The 16,748-nt window shown below is 41.1% G+C and overlaps 1 protein-coding gene across 5 annotated transcripts in view; it reads right to left on the bottom strand.

Moving 5' to 3' along the window:
• Positions 1–16,748, bottom strand: part of NFIA (nuclear factor I A) — a 336,017-nt gene that overhangs the window by 58,989 nt on the left and 260,280 nt on the right. For 4 of the 5 annotated variants that reach the window (XM_080921475.1, XM_080921473.1, XM_080921472.1 and 1 more), the window contains one exon: positions 15,360–15,488. The exons of the other annotated variant lie outside the window; for it this stretch is intronic. In XM_080921475.1, the coding sequence (XP_080777601.1) occupies positions 15,360–15,488 (129 nt within the window). The remainder of the gene's footprint in view (positions 1–15,359; positions 15,489–16,748) is intronic. 5 annotated transcript variants of the gene reach the window in all.

The following is a 16,748-nucleotide window of genomic DNA, read 5'->3' on the forward strand; positions in this document are numbered from 1 at the left end:
CTAAGCTACCATGGTAGCTGATGTGAAATGTGTTCAAACAGCACTCAACAGCTGTGGCTATTGCAGATAGGAAGAGTGATAATTTAATAGGCAAAGTTGACAGGAACCCAGTTCTCTGACGGGAACTTAGACTTCTATGTAATATGCAGGCGAGAATATGAGACAAGAGATGAAGAATGACAAACGCATCTAAACAATTTGAGGAAAAATAATCCCTCCCACCACAGAAGGGATGAGTATGTGGTTAACAGGAGCAGGTGGAAATCTTGTGGGGGAGCTACCAGAAGGCCACTAGAGTGGCAGGCTGAGTGTTGCAAGAAAGCTTTAGCAATCATATCTGTGCAGAAGCTATGGCTGCACGAATGACAGGTGCTGGGACTTGTGATGTTTACAAGTCTTTATCTCCATTAATTATAAAGCAAGTAAATCATGTCAATGAAAAGCAGCAAAATTCTTGTGTTAGTTGGTGTTTTTGTCAATTGGACACAAGCTATAGTCATTTGGGAAGAATGAACCTTAATTGAGAAGATGTCTCCATTGTACTGGCCAGTAGGTAACACTGTGGGACATCTTCTTGAATAATGATTGATATGGTAAGGTCCAGCACACGAGTTGTGCCCCCACGAGCAGTACTGGATGTGTAAGAATGCGGGCTGAGGTAGGCAGGGGAGCCAGCTAATGAACAGAACTCCTCCATGGTCTCTGCTTCAGTCCCTGACTCCAGGTCCCTGATCTGACTTCACACAATGGTGCATTGTAAGCTTTAAGGTGAAATAAACCCTTTCCTCTCCAAGTTGCTTTTGGTTAATGTGCAATATCACAGCAATAGGCAGGAACTAAGGCAGACCTGCAACCACAAAGCCAAAGGATAATTTTAGCACTTCTCTTTGCCAACTATCAGGCTGACAACATTTTAAGATTGTGTTGTTAAATGTAATCACTAAAGTTTACTTCCGAATACCCTCCTGAATTTGAAGTCTCTTTAGTCATCCTGCAGAATTAGAGTATTTCTTCTTGATGTTAGTGGATTTTACTCCAGAGGAAGAAGTGTTAGTCCAGCATGTAACTACTGTGCTGAGCCAGCCTCTCCTGGTCCTCCTCCCTGTTAGTAGACATGCTCTGTATGGGTTATAGAAAGCAGCTACTACGGCTAAAACTACACAAAGTTTTGGAGAATCTGCCGAAAACTACTTAAACTTTTGAAACTGGCACACGTCTTTTGTAAGTGTGTAGTAACACTAATAAAAGACTGTTCTGAGGGTGAAAATAAATATAGAGAGGTACTTAGTCCGTACACATATTCAACTAACATCCTGAGAATCTACTGCAAGCCAAACACTATGCTAGCTAGACTTGGGATATTTATTATCCTTCGGATATCTCTGGGAATGAGACATATGAAATGTAACCCAGAATATACAGTGGCATTAGACTCAAGAGTTGAACTGGTTACAAATGAAGCCATGGTTTGGATGAGAAACATTCTCCATAGGGGGTCATGTAGTTGGAGGCACTGTCTGAGGTTATAGAACCATAAAAGGTATAGCCTTGCTGGAAAACGTGCTTCACTGGGGGTGGGGTGGGGGAGGCTTTGAGGGTTTATAGCCTCATGTCCCTCTGTTTTCTGAGTGTATGAAAATGTCATCAGCCAGCTTCTTGTTCCTGCCATGTCTTCCCTTCCATGATAGAGTCTATCCATCTGAGCAAGAATAAACCCTTTCTTAAGTTTCTTTTGCTTCTGGTACTTTTTCACAGCAACAGAGAAGGCAACCCTGTTGCTGTGAGAAAGTGTCACAGGTTCACAGCATGAGGACAGCTTTCTCAGCTTATGTTTTACCTGATCTTTGCAAGTACTAAGTGGAGAACCAAATCCTAGGCTGCTGAGTATTGCCACCCACTGCCTTGTTCTCCAAGCTGCTTAGCTGCTGTCTCCTTCCTCCTGTAATCCACAGGATGTGTTTTTGCCCACGCTGCTGTCTGTATCCTTTCTTCTAACATTAGAAGTAGAAGTCTAACATTACTTTAGAGCTCTTCTCCCTTGGCCTCAGGTTATATGATTAGCAACCTTTATACCTGGTTCTGATGGTGGCTATAGAAGGCAGGCTACACAGTGAGATGTCCTGTTTTCTTTCAGGTATAAAGGTTGTCTAAAAGGTGAGCAAATGATCCTGATTAGGCCAGTCAGTGCCTTATGCATCTGGTGATAGGTGCTTTTCTAGATGTGTTGTAGAAAAGCCATTTTTTCCCTTTTGGGTTGTTAAGGTAGTGAAAATTAAGTGTGGGGTTGTTCACACATTGTGTGCTACAGCATGAGGAGACAGCCTGTGAACGGGGCTCACAATGAGAGGGCTGGAGGGGAAGCTATGATCTGTGCACTCGATGTGTGTTCACTCAAAGCCACACTCTTCTAGATTCTTCAGTCGCTTAACCTAACCCACAATCTTTTTTGGCTAGTCAATCAATGGAAGGGTGGTTAAGCAATTTGGTTGGAATTCTCAAAAAGAGCCTTTATTAACACAGTTCACTGTCTAGTACTTAACTACTGGCTTTTATTACAGTGCTCAGGAATCTGGGGGTTTAGGAAGATCTAGTGACATTCCCTATGAATGACAAGGTTTTCTAATTATGTCAACAGAAGGTGCCCACAGAGCCTGATAATCATAGCCTAAAATCTCCACCAACCACTCAGACAGTACTGGTGCTGTCCTCTGGTTACTTATTAACTCCTCACTAATGGTGTCTGCTATACTCGGGAGACTAGTGGGACAGGCCTTTTGAGCCTGACCATTTAGGCCTCTATTGTTCATGGCAAAGGACGGCTAAACTATTATTTTCAAACTGACTCATAAGCGGCAGAGCCCACTGAACAGAGATACTTCCTCCTTTAGTGAGAGCCATAGATACAGAGGGCTTCTGTAAGTTGAAGTCCCTGACATCAAGGGACCGGCTACCTGCTCTACTGTGGAGTCCACAATGAACGAGGAGGGGGCTTAGGGAACCCAGGTCGCTGGCTTTCCCAAGACCATCTTTCACTTCCAGCTTGTTCTAGGGTTACTTCTATATCATCAAGAGTGGACAGCAAGTCAGGAGCGAGAGGGTGTGGGATCATTTCAGGAAAACAAACACAAAGAGAGCCAAGGAGGAGTCTGGGAGAAAAATACCGCTTACATGGGACACACACACTAAGTCCCACTTTACACAGGACAGGGCAATTCACTGCCCTCCCACCAGTGCTTCCCAATTATGTAAACTTGAGAAATCAAAGGCCTTCCAAGGACAGAAGACTTCCACAGGCTTAAACAGAGCCCACAGGGCTGGGAAGAACTTGAATTCTATTGTGGCCGACTCCAAGACAGACGCAGCTCCTGGATAGTCACTCCCTGATTCTGTTTAAAGTACTTTTTCAGAGGTCAAATGGTTCATTTCCTTTTAGACCTTCTGTTCCAGGCTTCTTCTTATTGAAGGAGAACCAGGCAGCTCTGATGGGCTTACACGTGCTTTTCACGTAAGAAAACACAAGCTTTGGGGAGACACAGAAGCAACTGACATTTAATGTAAAGAAAGAGCACATGCCCTAATGTAAGTTTTCTGTGGAAGTATGGCTTTAAAGAGCACGCGAGTACATCTGGGCGATTAAAGGACGCAGCCCAGAAGAGCGACTCTCAGTGTTCTTGCAGCCATTTGGACAGGACAGCTCAGTCCTCCAGAGCACGTTCCCTTGCTCCATGAGTGCTAGGCTGGGCTACTTAAGCTCAGCTCCAGGCCACGTAATGCACTTAACTTGAACATGATTTATGACTCTGTCAATAGGGGAGCCTCAGACCTGCACTGAGGCCTAAATGTGAGCTTTAAAGCCGAAACAGCAGTTGGGGGAAGGCAGAGAGAGGGAAGGAGAGAGGGAGGGAGAGAACAGGGAGAGACGATTTCACATAAAGAGAAGATACAAGTTCAATGTCAAATTTTTGATTTTGTGCTGAAAGAAAAAAAAAAAAAAAACCCTAGTAATGATTCTTAAGCATGGAACCAACAAAAAATTCAGCTAAATGAGGAAGAAAGAACTGCTCAGCGACTTATTTGATTATAAAGCCTGTTACAATTGATGTATCTGGTATCAATGAGGGGGTCTGGCCACGGCTACCACTAATACGTAGATATGGCTCCTCCAATCCCTTTCTCTCTCCTTCCGACACACAACCCTGCCACGGGCATTCGTGGGATGAGTGTGGATGTGGGGTCCACTAAGCTAATCACCCCATTCTCCTTAGCACTCCCTCCAGGAGCTTTGTGCCTATTGAAAAGATTAAGGAGCCAAGTGGTCGCATGTTCTAACCTGTCCTCCCTGGACAGCATATTAACATGGTCCCAGGACAGAGGAGCTCTCTTTAAACTTTCCTGCAGGATGACAAATTAACCCAGCAGGGTGTCCCACACATCTATCTTCATACAAATTATTAGTGTAATAGAGCTTTGAGTTATGCATTTATCTGGTAATTACTGAACAGTTACGCAAAACCAAGCTGAGCTGCCCTGGCCCTGTATGAGGTTCTCTCGGTGGGTGGTCTTACAGTTAATTTAGGACGGCTCTCCACTCTGCAGCTCACTTGCAGACAAATTAGCTAAACAGCCTTCTCCTTTAAATATTTTCCATGTCACAGTGAAACTCTTTACAATACAATAAAGGTGCAGTTTTAATTACACGCTTCCTGACTTTTGTTTAGTTGTAGTTTTAAAGCATTTGCTGGCTCTGGTTTTTCCTTTGGCTGGGCAGTAATAGCTGGTTGTAAGTATCTGGCTAATGAATTTAATAATTTCCTGAACTGATACTTAAGGAGACTTTGCTAAAATGCTGCCTTTCCTCTCTGCTGTCCAGTAACTTCCCGGCCCCTGGAAGAAGGTTCCCCAAGAAACTGGGCACCGCTCGTGTGCTCGCTTCGTGTTCCCAAATCTTTCCTGTCTTGCCCGTGCCCCAGAGTGGAGCTTGTTAGGTCTACGATGCCTGGGTTTGCAAAGCAATTGGAGTAATTCCTCCTGGAGAAGGGCGATGTCATGTTTTCCCAGATGACAAACTCCAATAATAAATAAACACCGTGCGTCTGTCTGCTGGCAGGGGATGTCGGCACCGTGTTTGCAACAGGTACTTAATTACTTCTCATTTTCTTGAGATGATTCAATTGCACTAACCCAGGAGAAACAAATTAGATTCAGTTCAGCATCAACTAACTGGTCCACATCTGAGTTCATGAAGCTCTCCTAAACAGCCAAGAAGTTTGCAGATGACAGGGAAAGCCTGACCACAGATGCAGGGACCCCAGGCTGTGTCTCTCCTTCTCTGGCTGGAAGCACAGTACTGCAGGCAAATATGTGTCATTTTAAAGGACCCAACATCTTGAGCTGATTTTTCCTAATACATAGTGAGGTAGAAACTTTAAAAAAAAAATTGCAGTGGTGCTTTGCTTGCATGTATTCTGTATGAGGGAGTCAGGTCTCCTGGAACTGGAGTTACAGAGCCTTGTGACCTGCCATGTGGGTGCTGAGAATTGAACCAGGGTCCTCTGGAAAAGCAACCAGGCTCTTAACCTCTAAGCCATCTTGCCAGTTTCAAGGTATAAATCCTAAATTGAAACCAAATAGATACAGATAATACCTGCACAATCTAGGCACTCTATAAATGCTTCAAAATACATGTTCTTAAACATTATTAATAAAGTGTCATCACCATCACCACCACCACCACCACCACCATCATCATCCCACCCAAAGGGGTGGGAAGGACTCCCCTTTGGTTTCCATACCTCCTCTTTCAATCACATGTATGCATTCATTCATTTATTTGAGGAATGTTTATTGACTGCTCTTGTGCAAGTCATGAGGTAGAAGGATTCAGGGACGAGCAGAAAAGACATGGTAGCTGCCGTTTAGAAACTGCTGCCTTCATAGTAACCTTCCTTGTTGCCTTCTCACCATCTGTGCATGTTACAAACCCACACTCCTCACGATGACCTTGATTTCTAGGGAGACAGTATTCATGTTTGTAATTCTCTGCAGTGTGTTTTCCTTGGCCAAACTGGGAGATAGAGTTGACTTTAGCTACTCAGATGTCTCATCACAAAGAGCAGGAGGATCATGGACTTAGAAAGCTTTTAGAGCACAGAAAGTTTTGATGGCTTCTCCAGAGACTAGCATGACTCCTTGTAAGCTGCATAACAAATCTTTGGTTCCTGTGACTATTGTTTTTGGTATATCTTATGAATATTTTCAGAATGATTTGGCATCTAAACTATACTTTCTCTCTCTCTCTCTCTCTCTCTCTCTCTCTCTCTCTCTCTCTCTCTCGGACACACACACACACACACACACACACACACACACACACACACACACACACACAGACACACACGGAGAGTGGTTGAGTTACACCTGCAATCACTTCATTTTGATTTCATAGTACCTAGTTGTCTAACAGCGTTATTTGTTATCAGTCTCTCTCTATTTTGCACACTGATAAACAGATGGCAAAAGGTTTGAGATGGGGTTGAGCATCATGCCTGTTTGTACTCTGACAATGCCAAATGCCATGGTATTTCCCCATGAGGATGCCCTTCTTTGTCTTGCCTGGCATCTGGTGCCTCTCCTAGCACAGTGTAGGTCAAGCCCGTTTTCTGAAATGTTTGGTACTGTGTGTTTCTGAGTTTGAATTTTATTTTCCATTTAAGAATATCTGTATATACTTACCAATAAAAGAACCCTAACCTGAGAGTATAAAATTCAAAATGTACCAAATTTGGAGCATCAATGTGATTGCCAGGCTGTCTCGTCTGTGATCATAGTTTGATCATTTTTGATTTCAGACTTTCGGATTATGGCTGGTTCTTCTCTTCCCACTGCTGCCAAGCAGGAAGTACTCTGTGGATTAGAGTCAGGCTCCACTTGCTCCCTCTATTCAGCAGTTGGAAGAATACCTTGTTTATTGTGAGCACTTGGTAAACATTTGTGGGAAAAAATTCTTGGGTCACCAGATGGTAACAGGAGTTTTCGAGTTAATTTTAACATCTAGAAAAGCCAGAATGGCTTGAAATATGTTTGAAGTGACTTTTGCCTCACAGAAACCATGCCTTTGCTAGAAGAAAGGGACCAGAGGCTAAGGTTAATGAAGAAAGAAGATACAAGAGTTGTTAAGGATAGCTATATAACAACTCAGTGTGTTAACACTGATTATCAAAATAGCTAAATGGCCACACCATGTCTTGGCCTAATTAAGTGTGGGACAAACTACAGATTTAAATGGAGGTGGCTTTCCCCAAACCCCAGTGGCAGAGTAAAGGTTAGGAACAACTGAACAGGAAACTAAACAAGATGAATGGCCATTTCAGAGTGTTATCTGTAAGTCATGCCGAGTTCATAAGGAACTGCTTGTTAATATAGCACTACATTATCTGTTAATTTACATAACCCCAATTTTATACATATTGGTTACATTCAGCTAAAAATTGACATCTATATCATGGACCCTCCCTTGTAGCCTCAGCTAACCATACAGGATAGTTTTGAGCATGTGACCCTACAGAAGGTAAAATTGGCCAGTGAGTGTGTAAGGTGCTTGCTGCCAAGCCTGAGGACCCCAATTTAATTTTTGAGACCCACATGGTAGGAGAAACTTCTGAAATGTTTCTTCTAACCTTTTGGCAGATGGCATATTATAATATGCCCACTTACACACAGTAAATAAGGTGAAAAGAACAGAATTATAAATGGTTATGAGCTGGTACCTCATAATCTTTGTTCTTTTAGCTGAAAGTGTGGATGGAAGGCAGAAAGGAGTGTGGGTCATATTGAGAAGAGGTACCTTTGGAGTCCTGGCTTTGCTAGTCTGTTCTGAGTTACTATAACAAAATATCCAAGGTAGGGTGCTTGTGAAGATACTTATATGCCCCTAGATTCTGGTGACTGGAAACTGCCATGGTGGAGGTCCCCTGGCTCTGTCGTAGTATGACAGAGGAGCCAAGAATGAAATGGTCACTCACAGAAGTGTCACGTGTACAAGCAAGAGCATAGAACCAGTGAGGAGTCAAGCCCAAGCTTTTCCAACAACCCGCCATCAGAAATGAATCTATTCCTACTGATCAGACTTGGACCTTTCTCAGGAGACAGCATTAGTTTACTTTTGACTTCTTTTCTTGGACATTTTATTTATTTACATTTCAAGTGTTATTCCCTTTTGTGGTTTCCCCACTGGAAACCCTGTATCCCATCCTCCCTCCCCTTGCTTCTATGAGAGTGTTCCCCCACCCACTCCCTCCTGCCTCCCGCCCTGGCATTCCCCTACACTGGGGAATTGAGTCCTCCCAGGCCCAAGGGCATCTCCTCCCACTGATGCTACATATGCAGCTGGTGCCCTGGGTCCCTGTATGTGTACTCTTTGTTTGATGGGTTAGTCCCTGAGAGCTTTGGGTTGGTTGATATTGTTGTTCTTCCTATGGGTTGTAAACCCCTTAAGCTCCTTCACTCATCTCTTTAACTCCTCCATTGGGGACCTCGTGCTCAGTCCAATGGTTGACTGTAAGTATCCACCTCTGTATTTGTCAGGCTCTGGCAAAGAAGACAGCTATATCAGACTCCTGTTAGCAAGCACTTCTCGGCATCCACAATAGTGTCTGGGTTTGGTGGCTGTATGTGGGATGGATCCCTAGCTAAGACAGTCTCTGGATGGCCTTCCCTTCAGTTTCTGCTCCTCACTTTGTCTCAGTATTTCTTCCCTTGAGTATTTTGTTTCCCCTTCTGAGAGTTTACTCTTGAAGGAGCCCCTGACATAATTAATTACCTTCACCCCACTGTTGAGCTATGGCCATGACCATTTTTTAATTTATTTTAAAATTTTACAATACAATCTCACTAAGTTACCCATGCTGGCCTTAAACACATTCAGTATTCTGATGAGTTTTGAAAATTCTTCCTCCTCTGATTCTTGCTGCATAACAGACCTGTGTCCTGTGTCACCAAGCCTGGCTTATGGTTTTTTAAGTCATGACATAATGGTATTTTTCTGCTCCCTGTAGACACATTGTTAGATCATACTGGGACACATTTGGCCAGATGATTCCTAGAGTCCAGTTCGGCATTTGGCTTCCCTGTCTGTGATTGAAGCTACCCTTTATAAATCTCTAAAGCATAGTTGTTTTTCTTAGTGTGAAGTATTAAACTGTCATTTCTCATTATTTTAAAAAACACACGACTTTTAGAAGAAATATAAGCTTCAAGAACTCTGATATTTTCAAGAAACTTTGAAATATCTCTGATGAATACTCCAAATAATTCTTAAATGGAGTCAGAAAAGGTTGGAACAGTGGATCAGCTGGTAAAGGCTCCTGCTGCCCAGCCTGATGACCTAGGCTTAATGTCTAAATTCCATATTATGACAGAAAAAAACTGATCCCTGAAAGTCACCCTCTGGCATATACATTCATAGCCACACACACACACACACACAGACACAGAGACACATACACACAGACACAGACACAGACACACACACAGACACACACACACACACACACACACACACAAATGCTTGAGGGCTTGGTTTCTTAAACTGTGTGTTACATCATTTTGGGGAGTCCTATGGCTAAATGTGGGGTTGTGCAGAAATTGGCAGGACGAAAAGATGTGCATATCCAAAATTTAACTCAAAATCAAACAGGCAGTTAACCCAAGGTGTTTCTGCAGTGTTCACCTGGGTCAGTCACGTGAATCAACAGCAGCCTTGGTTCTGAGCGAATATGTACTTTCCATTTCCTCTGGCATCCACACCATACCACACTACACCTGTGAGTTCCACCTGCACCACACACCTGTGAATTCCACCTGCACCACACACCTGCACCACACACCTGTGAGTGCCATCTGCAATGCCTCAGTTCAGAGCTGAGACTCTTGAATGCCATGAACTGAAATGATTTTACAAAGTCTTCTGCTCTTACAGAAGCAAACTGATTTGATTATGGGAGACAAAGAATGTTTTTCTACCATTGTTTCTCAGTATCTAGGTATCATATTAATAAATATTTGGATTACATCAAACTACTTGGCTTTAAAAATTGCTGTTTGAGTTTCTAACGAGCTATATAAAAAGTAATTTAATAACTTCTGACCTTAACTTAGGACAAATTTTCTAACAATCTGTGAAATGACACTAAATATATGTGTATTATATATACATATATGTGTATATGTGTGTGTGTGAAATGATATTCTCTGTACTGATAGAAATTAAAATACTGATTCATTCTAAAAATAATGATGCTGCCTTATACCTTGCAGAGTCAAATACTCCACCAACATTTAAATATATGTGGAAAATTAATAAACATATCCATCTCATTTATGACAAATTTGCTTTGATCTTTGTCTTTAATACATATTATATCTTCATATATTTATTTACATATTATATACTATATACTATATATTATATAGTTATATAATGAATAAATAGAAATATTTATATATTATTTTATAAATTATATAGATATTGATCCATATATTTATATAATATATATTAACTAAAGAGTTGTTTTAAAAAATTTTATGTTCTCATCAGATACTGTTAGATTTAGACACCATTTTACATGTCTATACATCCAAGGTGTATAGAGACTTCTCAGTTAAAAACAAGCTGGGGGTGAATTATGCTTCAGAATTGAATCTAGATTCTAAGACAATTCCCAGTTTTTAAAAGAACAGGGAGAAGAGCAAAAGTTTTCTTCTTAATTACTGTGGATAAACCACGTTGTCACGATTAGATACATTATAGTGGTTACAACCAGTAATGGTAAAAGAAAGTCTTGGGAAGCTCAATCTTCAGCCTAAAGTGCCTAGTGAGTGTAACAGTGAACAACAACAAAAATGGCTTCCTTGAAACGTAATAACATTCCTTGTTCTAGCCCCTTCAACACAGTTTAGCCCCTTTACCTGGTTCTAACTATACAGAGAAATAGGTGTCAAAGTATTATCCTCAGGGTGTGGATGGTCCAGCTAAGGTTACAAGGCTAAGCAATATATCCGAGCCACAAAGAAAGCCACTGTCAGAGAGGAGATTAGACTTAGGAATCCGCATGCCTCTACCTTTAGAGTACACACAGCAAGGTGGTCAGAAGAGCAGAAACTAAAACCCACCCTAGCATCTAGTACCAAAGACTTAGATCATCATACACAGTTTTCTTTGGATGACAGGCAGTGACCCTTCACTAGCTTGGATACTCCTTATCAAGCAGTATGTGAAAGATTTTACAAATGTGCTTGCTGTTTCTTCTGAAGCATTGAGAAGCTATCAGTGTGTGTGTGTGAGAGGATGGGAGTGAGGATAAATTTCTTTCGAGTGTGTATTTATTTAACTACTTTTAATTTATTCATTATATTAAAGCCCACTAGGTGAGGGAAAAGATATAAAATATGTGAGAGATGCTTGTCTCTGAAGATCTTATTTCAGGAGGTGACCAGACTTGAACATTAACTAAGAATGTGAGACAACGTAGAGGATGTGCAGGCAGGCAAAGCTGTGGGGGCTATGGAGTGGGGGAGATGCAGGGAGGGCATAGCAATGGCAGCTTCATGTCCAAAGAAGCACAAGTTGAGTACCCATAATCTAAAAGCAGCAAGGTTACAATGTGCAAAGCCCTAGACTTTTTGAACACTGACAAGACGCAAGTTCATCACAGTACACCTGAACACGTGTTAAGTAGCAACCAAAGCTCAAGGGTGCCAAAATACTATATAAAATCATCTGTAGATTTTGTGTGTGTGTGTGTGTGTGTGTGTGTGTGTGTGTGTGTGAAGCATGAATGAATCCCAGTGCCATGATATTGCATGAAGCATGTGCAAATGTTTGCAAATCCTAACTCCATACACTTATGGTCTTGAGCATCTGGATGAGGGATGCTCTATATGAATATGAGCTGAACTTAGGGATGGGTAAGATATGGTAGGGTGAAGGCAGTAAGTATAGCAACAAGACTGTTTTTTCAAAACCTGGATGAAAAAATTTGGTCCTTCTGCCTGCAAGGTCTATTTCCAGATGCTGTGCAAATAAAACAGGCATAGGGCAGCATTATCCTCTGACAGTACATTTCTTTCTAGGTGGAGAATTTCAGAAAAGTAAACCAAAGCACCAGGGCCACACAGCATAAAATGGTAGCACAAATTCACACTCTGGCACATTTGACCCTCTAGTTGTGCTTACCTGTGTCTATAGTCAGGAGAGCTTTGTTCCCTCAAAATGCATATGTTGAAATCTTAATTCCAGTGAGATAGTATTGGAGGTAAGATGTTCAGTAAAAGGAAAAAGGTTTTGTTTCTATGATCTGTAGATAAACTTCAGTAGAAGGTGTGGCCTTTAGAATTATATCAAGAAGGTGTAACCCTCCCTCACAGACGAGAGTAGATAGATACCTTATAATGGAAGCCATAGAGAGTTGCTTAGCCCCTCTACACAGTAAGAAGCCAGAATTATAAACCAGTGTTTAAACTTTTGCCAGACACCATGTTGGCCATCAGCTTGACTTTGGACTCCTAGCCTCCAACAATATGAAGAATTACATTTGTGCTGTATATAGGGGACTCAGTCTTTGCACTATACTCTTGCAGCCAACATATCTCAAGACAATCACTATGGTATTGTGTCTTTCTGTTGGGCAAAGTCACCTTGATTTACTATAGTTTTGTTAAAAGAACAGGCTTCTGTTTTGAGACTGAGATGTCTCCTGCAGTTGCTGCTCACTGACTTGTCATGGGAGTTTTAGGGAAGGCAGCACAAATCTTGCAGTCTGGTATCAATATAGCACCCTGGTCAATAATATATCATGTGACCCTGGCAGGAAGGTGTTGCATATACTGGGAGCCCCACTCTTGTGCTTTTGGAACCCAACAAAAAACACACATCAGCTGGATTTACTGTTTAACTTGGCAGAAGCATAGGTATCTTCACATGTGCATGCTGTTCCCTGTGAGTCACTGCCTGCTTCATAAAGCCTTTCACTCCTCAAACTTGGCCTCATCTAACCATACTAGTCTTTGTCTCAGATGGAGATTGTTGTAGGCATGTGCTTTCCAAATGGTTCAGAGGAGAATGTAAGGGAATACAGAGCCCACAGTGACTGCTTCATCTACTGTAAGGGACAAAATCTCAACTTAAAAATATCTTAACCAACAAATGCCCAAGTTTGCTTGTCTTAACTCTTAGCATAGAGATTCTCAGCACAGAGATGCAACTGAAGGGTATCATTATCCTACTCCCAGGCCTTTGTCAGACTACTAAGGGGTAGGAGGAGGTTAGTGAGGATAGGTACATGAGTAAACTTCCCAGAAAGGAGAACCATGGATGTTGGGAATTGTCTTGAATTTTGTTGAAAAACAAGGAATCTTTGGTATTCTACAATTCTTAAACTAGGCTTTTATTTTTTTTCTAATATATTTTTATGAATATCAATGTCAGCAAGATGTCAAAGGTCCATGTGTAGTGTGGTAGGTGAAGTGATTAGTCATCATACTCTTGGGGTAAGTACTAGGTGGCCATAGCATGTCACAGAAACACGGATGGAAACTAAGGCATACAGTAGGTCCCTTTGATATTTTTTGAATAAGGAATAATACATGTATATTGTTTATGCCCTTTAGTTTCCAAAAATACTTCTCTGCTGTAATCCTCACATAAGAATATGAGTTTGACAGCAAAGGTCCCTTCCCTGGTGGTATGGTCCCTTGCATTGGTGAAGACAATGTAAAACCAGAAGGCATATAGGAATGCAAAGGCAGCCTCCCCAGCATGCCTGGCTGCTGTCATGCTGTTCTTCCCCAGCTCTTCTGCCCTGTTATACTAGAGGGTTTTCTTTCTTTGGAATAGCTGCCATGCCAATGAATCTGTTAGATTTGACTTCAATGCTATCCATTTTTTCAAGTCTCTGCATTTGATACAAAGGGATAGTAGCCTACTACACACCAGTTTTTCCTAATGGTCATTTCTCTCTTCTGTTCTATGAGGGCAGGAAAAACTGGCCCCAGTGTCTGTACAGAGGCATGTACTCAGTAACTCTTTAAAAAACAAATGAAGGGAATTCTGCATTTACCTCCTCTTGACATTCATTTAGCATTTGAATATGTTAAACTGACCATAAAAATGATACATAAAATACACATATCTTCCTTGGACCATAAATATTCTGACTTAAATTTAGTGGCTTATTCAGATGTAAATTCTCATTTCTCCATATAAGGTATAATATGTATCTACAATATATATGTATATACACATATGTATGTGTGTATACATGGTATGCATCTGTGGCTATACCATAGGTACACACATGGAACAGTCATTATAAAATAATTATATCAATGACCATAAGGATAAAGCCACTGAGTTTCCTGACATAGACATTGCTTGCTTCCTATGGCAGAGTTTTTTTTTTTTTCCTAAGTGAGAGTTTTCACATGTGCTTTGTGCATCCCTCTCCTCAACTACAATATTTTATTTCTTGGCAATATTACAGTATTCATAAATGGATTCAGCTTCATAAATAAATTCAGTGGGCCAAATATGAGTCAGTGCAAGGAAAATCAGTTTTCTTAGGTGTAACTTTCCAGGGTGTTCTGTGATGCCAGCTGGTAGATAGTGGACGGAGGATGCAGATGTGGTCACAGTTAGTCACAGTCAGTGTAAAATACTAATAATATTTCTTGTGGACACATTTTAATAATAAACTTAAAAGCACACGAGACTGAAGTAAGGAAAACATTGCAGTGAAAACCAGACAAACTATCTACCACTTCCAAAGCAGAGAACAAAGACTTGTTAGCATCCCGATGCAAACAACCTCAACACAGAACGTCACAGATCTGTAGAGCTTCAGGAAAGATGGGAAGCCGAAAAACATTTGTCACTTGAAGAATAGGTAACTGGAAAAATCACTCCCCAAACACCTACACACAAGACATGCACACATACAGCTCGAAGGCACATTTGACTTAGGCCTACTGCCCCTCAAACAAACAAACAAACAAAACAAACAAACAAACAAACAAAAAAACTTGTATCTTTTAACTTCAGAGCAATAGCTTTGCTGCCAAACTTCTTTGGTCCCTGAACTTCTAAGACTATCCTCAAATATAAGAATCAGATCACTTACTGCCCCAGTGTAGTTAGAGAGGACAGTATACATATTATATACATTATATATAGAAGATATATATATATATATATATATATAATATGTATGTATATATGAGTTATAGTTATACACTCTCTCCCTACACTGATATTTTTATCTCAAGATCACAATATAGACTCTATGGATCTCTGGGGAACAACTCACCTCTGGGTCCTGTAATGACAGGTCGGTGATGCTGTGTGAATGCTGTTCCCAGGGAGGAGGTCTGCGAAGGGGAGGGGCTGCTGAACCCAGACTTCTCAGACTTCTTCAGTGTGGTTGGAGATGGCATGCCTGGCAAGAAGGGTTGACGGTTGAGGCAACTTTAATCTACAGAGCAACAATTTGCGTGACCAAAAAGACAACATTTAAGAGAGTGGGGAGAAAAAGAGATGACTTGGAGCCATCTGTAAATGGAAATTCATATCAGACTGCTTTGGATTTGTCACAGGAGCCAATCAGTAACAGAACGCGTCCCCCTTTAGGCAGTTCTGTGTGTTATTTTCCTTTACTGTTTTAAGTCATGATAGTCCATGTGGGGGCTGTTGATCTCTATATCTCCTCTAGATGGGCCTGTCTGTATCTTGGGTCTTCAATGTCCTCTGTAAAAGACCTGAATTTTAAGATCTTCCCATCCAAAGTGGTCCTACTGGGAAGAGGGGCGCCTTTAAGAGGGGAGTCAAGGGGGAGACACTGGGTGGGGTCCCAGGATCTGATCCCCTGCCTTGCTCTCTCTTGCTTCCTGGCTGAAGGAACTCAGTTTGACTTATACTTTACTGATTCTCCATGCCTTGCTGCCAAGTACCAGTGAGTCTGGGAGGTTGGCCTGATCATGAACTAGATCCTCTGAGACCAATATAATTCTCTTTTTTTCAAAAGCACCATATATATATATATATATATATATATATATATATATATATATATATATATATATATGGTACTTGTTATAGTCACAGAAATCTGACTTCCACAGGCTTCAATTTTTCCAGTGAATCTGTCACATGTCTGTGACCTTTGGGACCCTTACAAAGGAGGCTGCCTAAGCACACAAAGGCAGCCTCACATGCAATCATTTTGTCTTGTCAGTTACCTTATTTCAGCACCAAAGCATTTTTCTACACTTTAAATAATTTAGCTTTCTTTTAACATAAAAATGCCCTTGATAATAGCAGCTCAGATGTTCTTTCAGGGAATTATTTATAGAACAGGAAAAGAAAAGATTAAAAAAAAAAAAAAAACCAAACCCTTAATATACAAGGAATTGGGACTGGGGACTAGTTCAGTAAACATAGTCTAACCAATGAAAAGAATACTGTAAAAGCATAACAACACGGGAGATATTATAATTTAATGTTGACTGAAAAGCCAATTACAACATAGGATGTTGTAGTACATCAATCACAGAACGCACAACATCAGTTTTTTTCCTATGCAGAAAAAGAACTGGAATTTGTGTGGGCACTGTAACCCTGGCTCCCTCAGCAAGTTACCTTTCTGTGGTTTTCCTTGCTTCCTTTTGCTTACTTGCCCTTTCTATGATGAACATATATA

Source organism: Micromys minutus, assembly GCF_963924665.1.
Source record: "Micromys minutus genome assembly, chromosome: 9".
Classification (NCBI taxonomy): domain Eukaryota; kingdom Metazoa; phylum Chordata; class Mammalia; order Rodentia; family Muridae; genus Micromys; species Micromys minutus.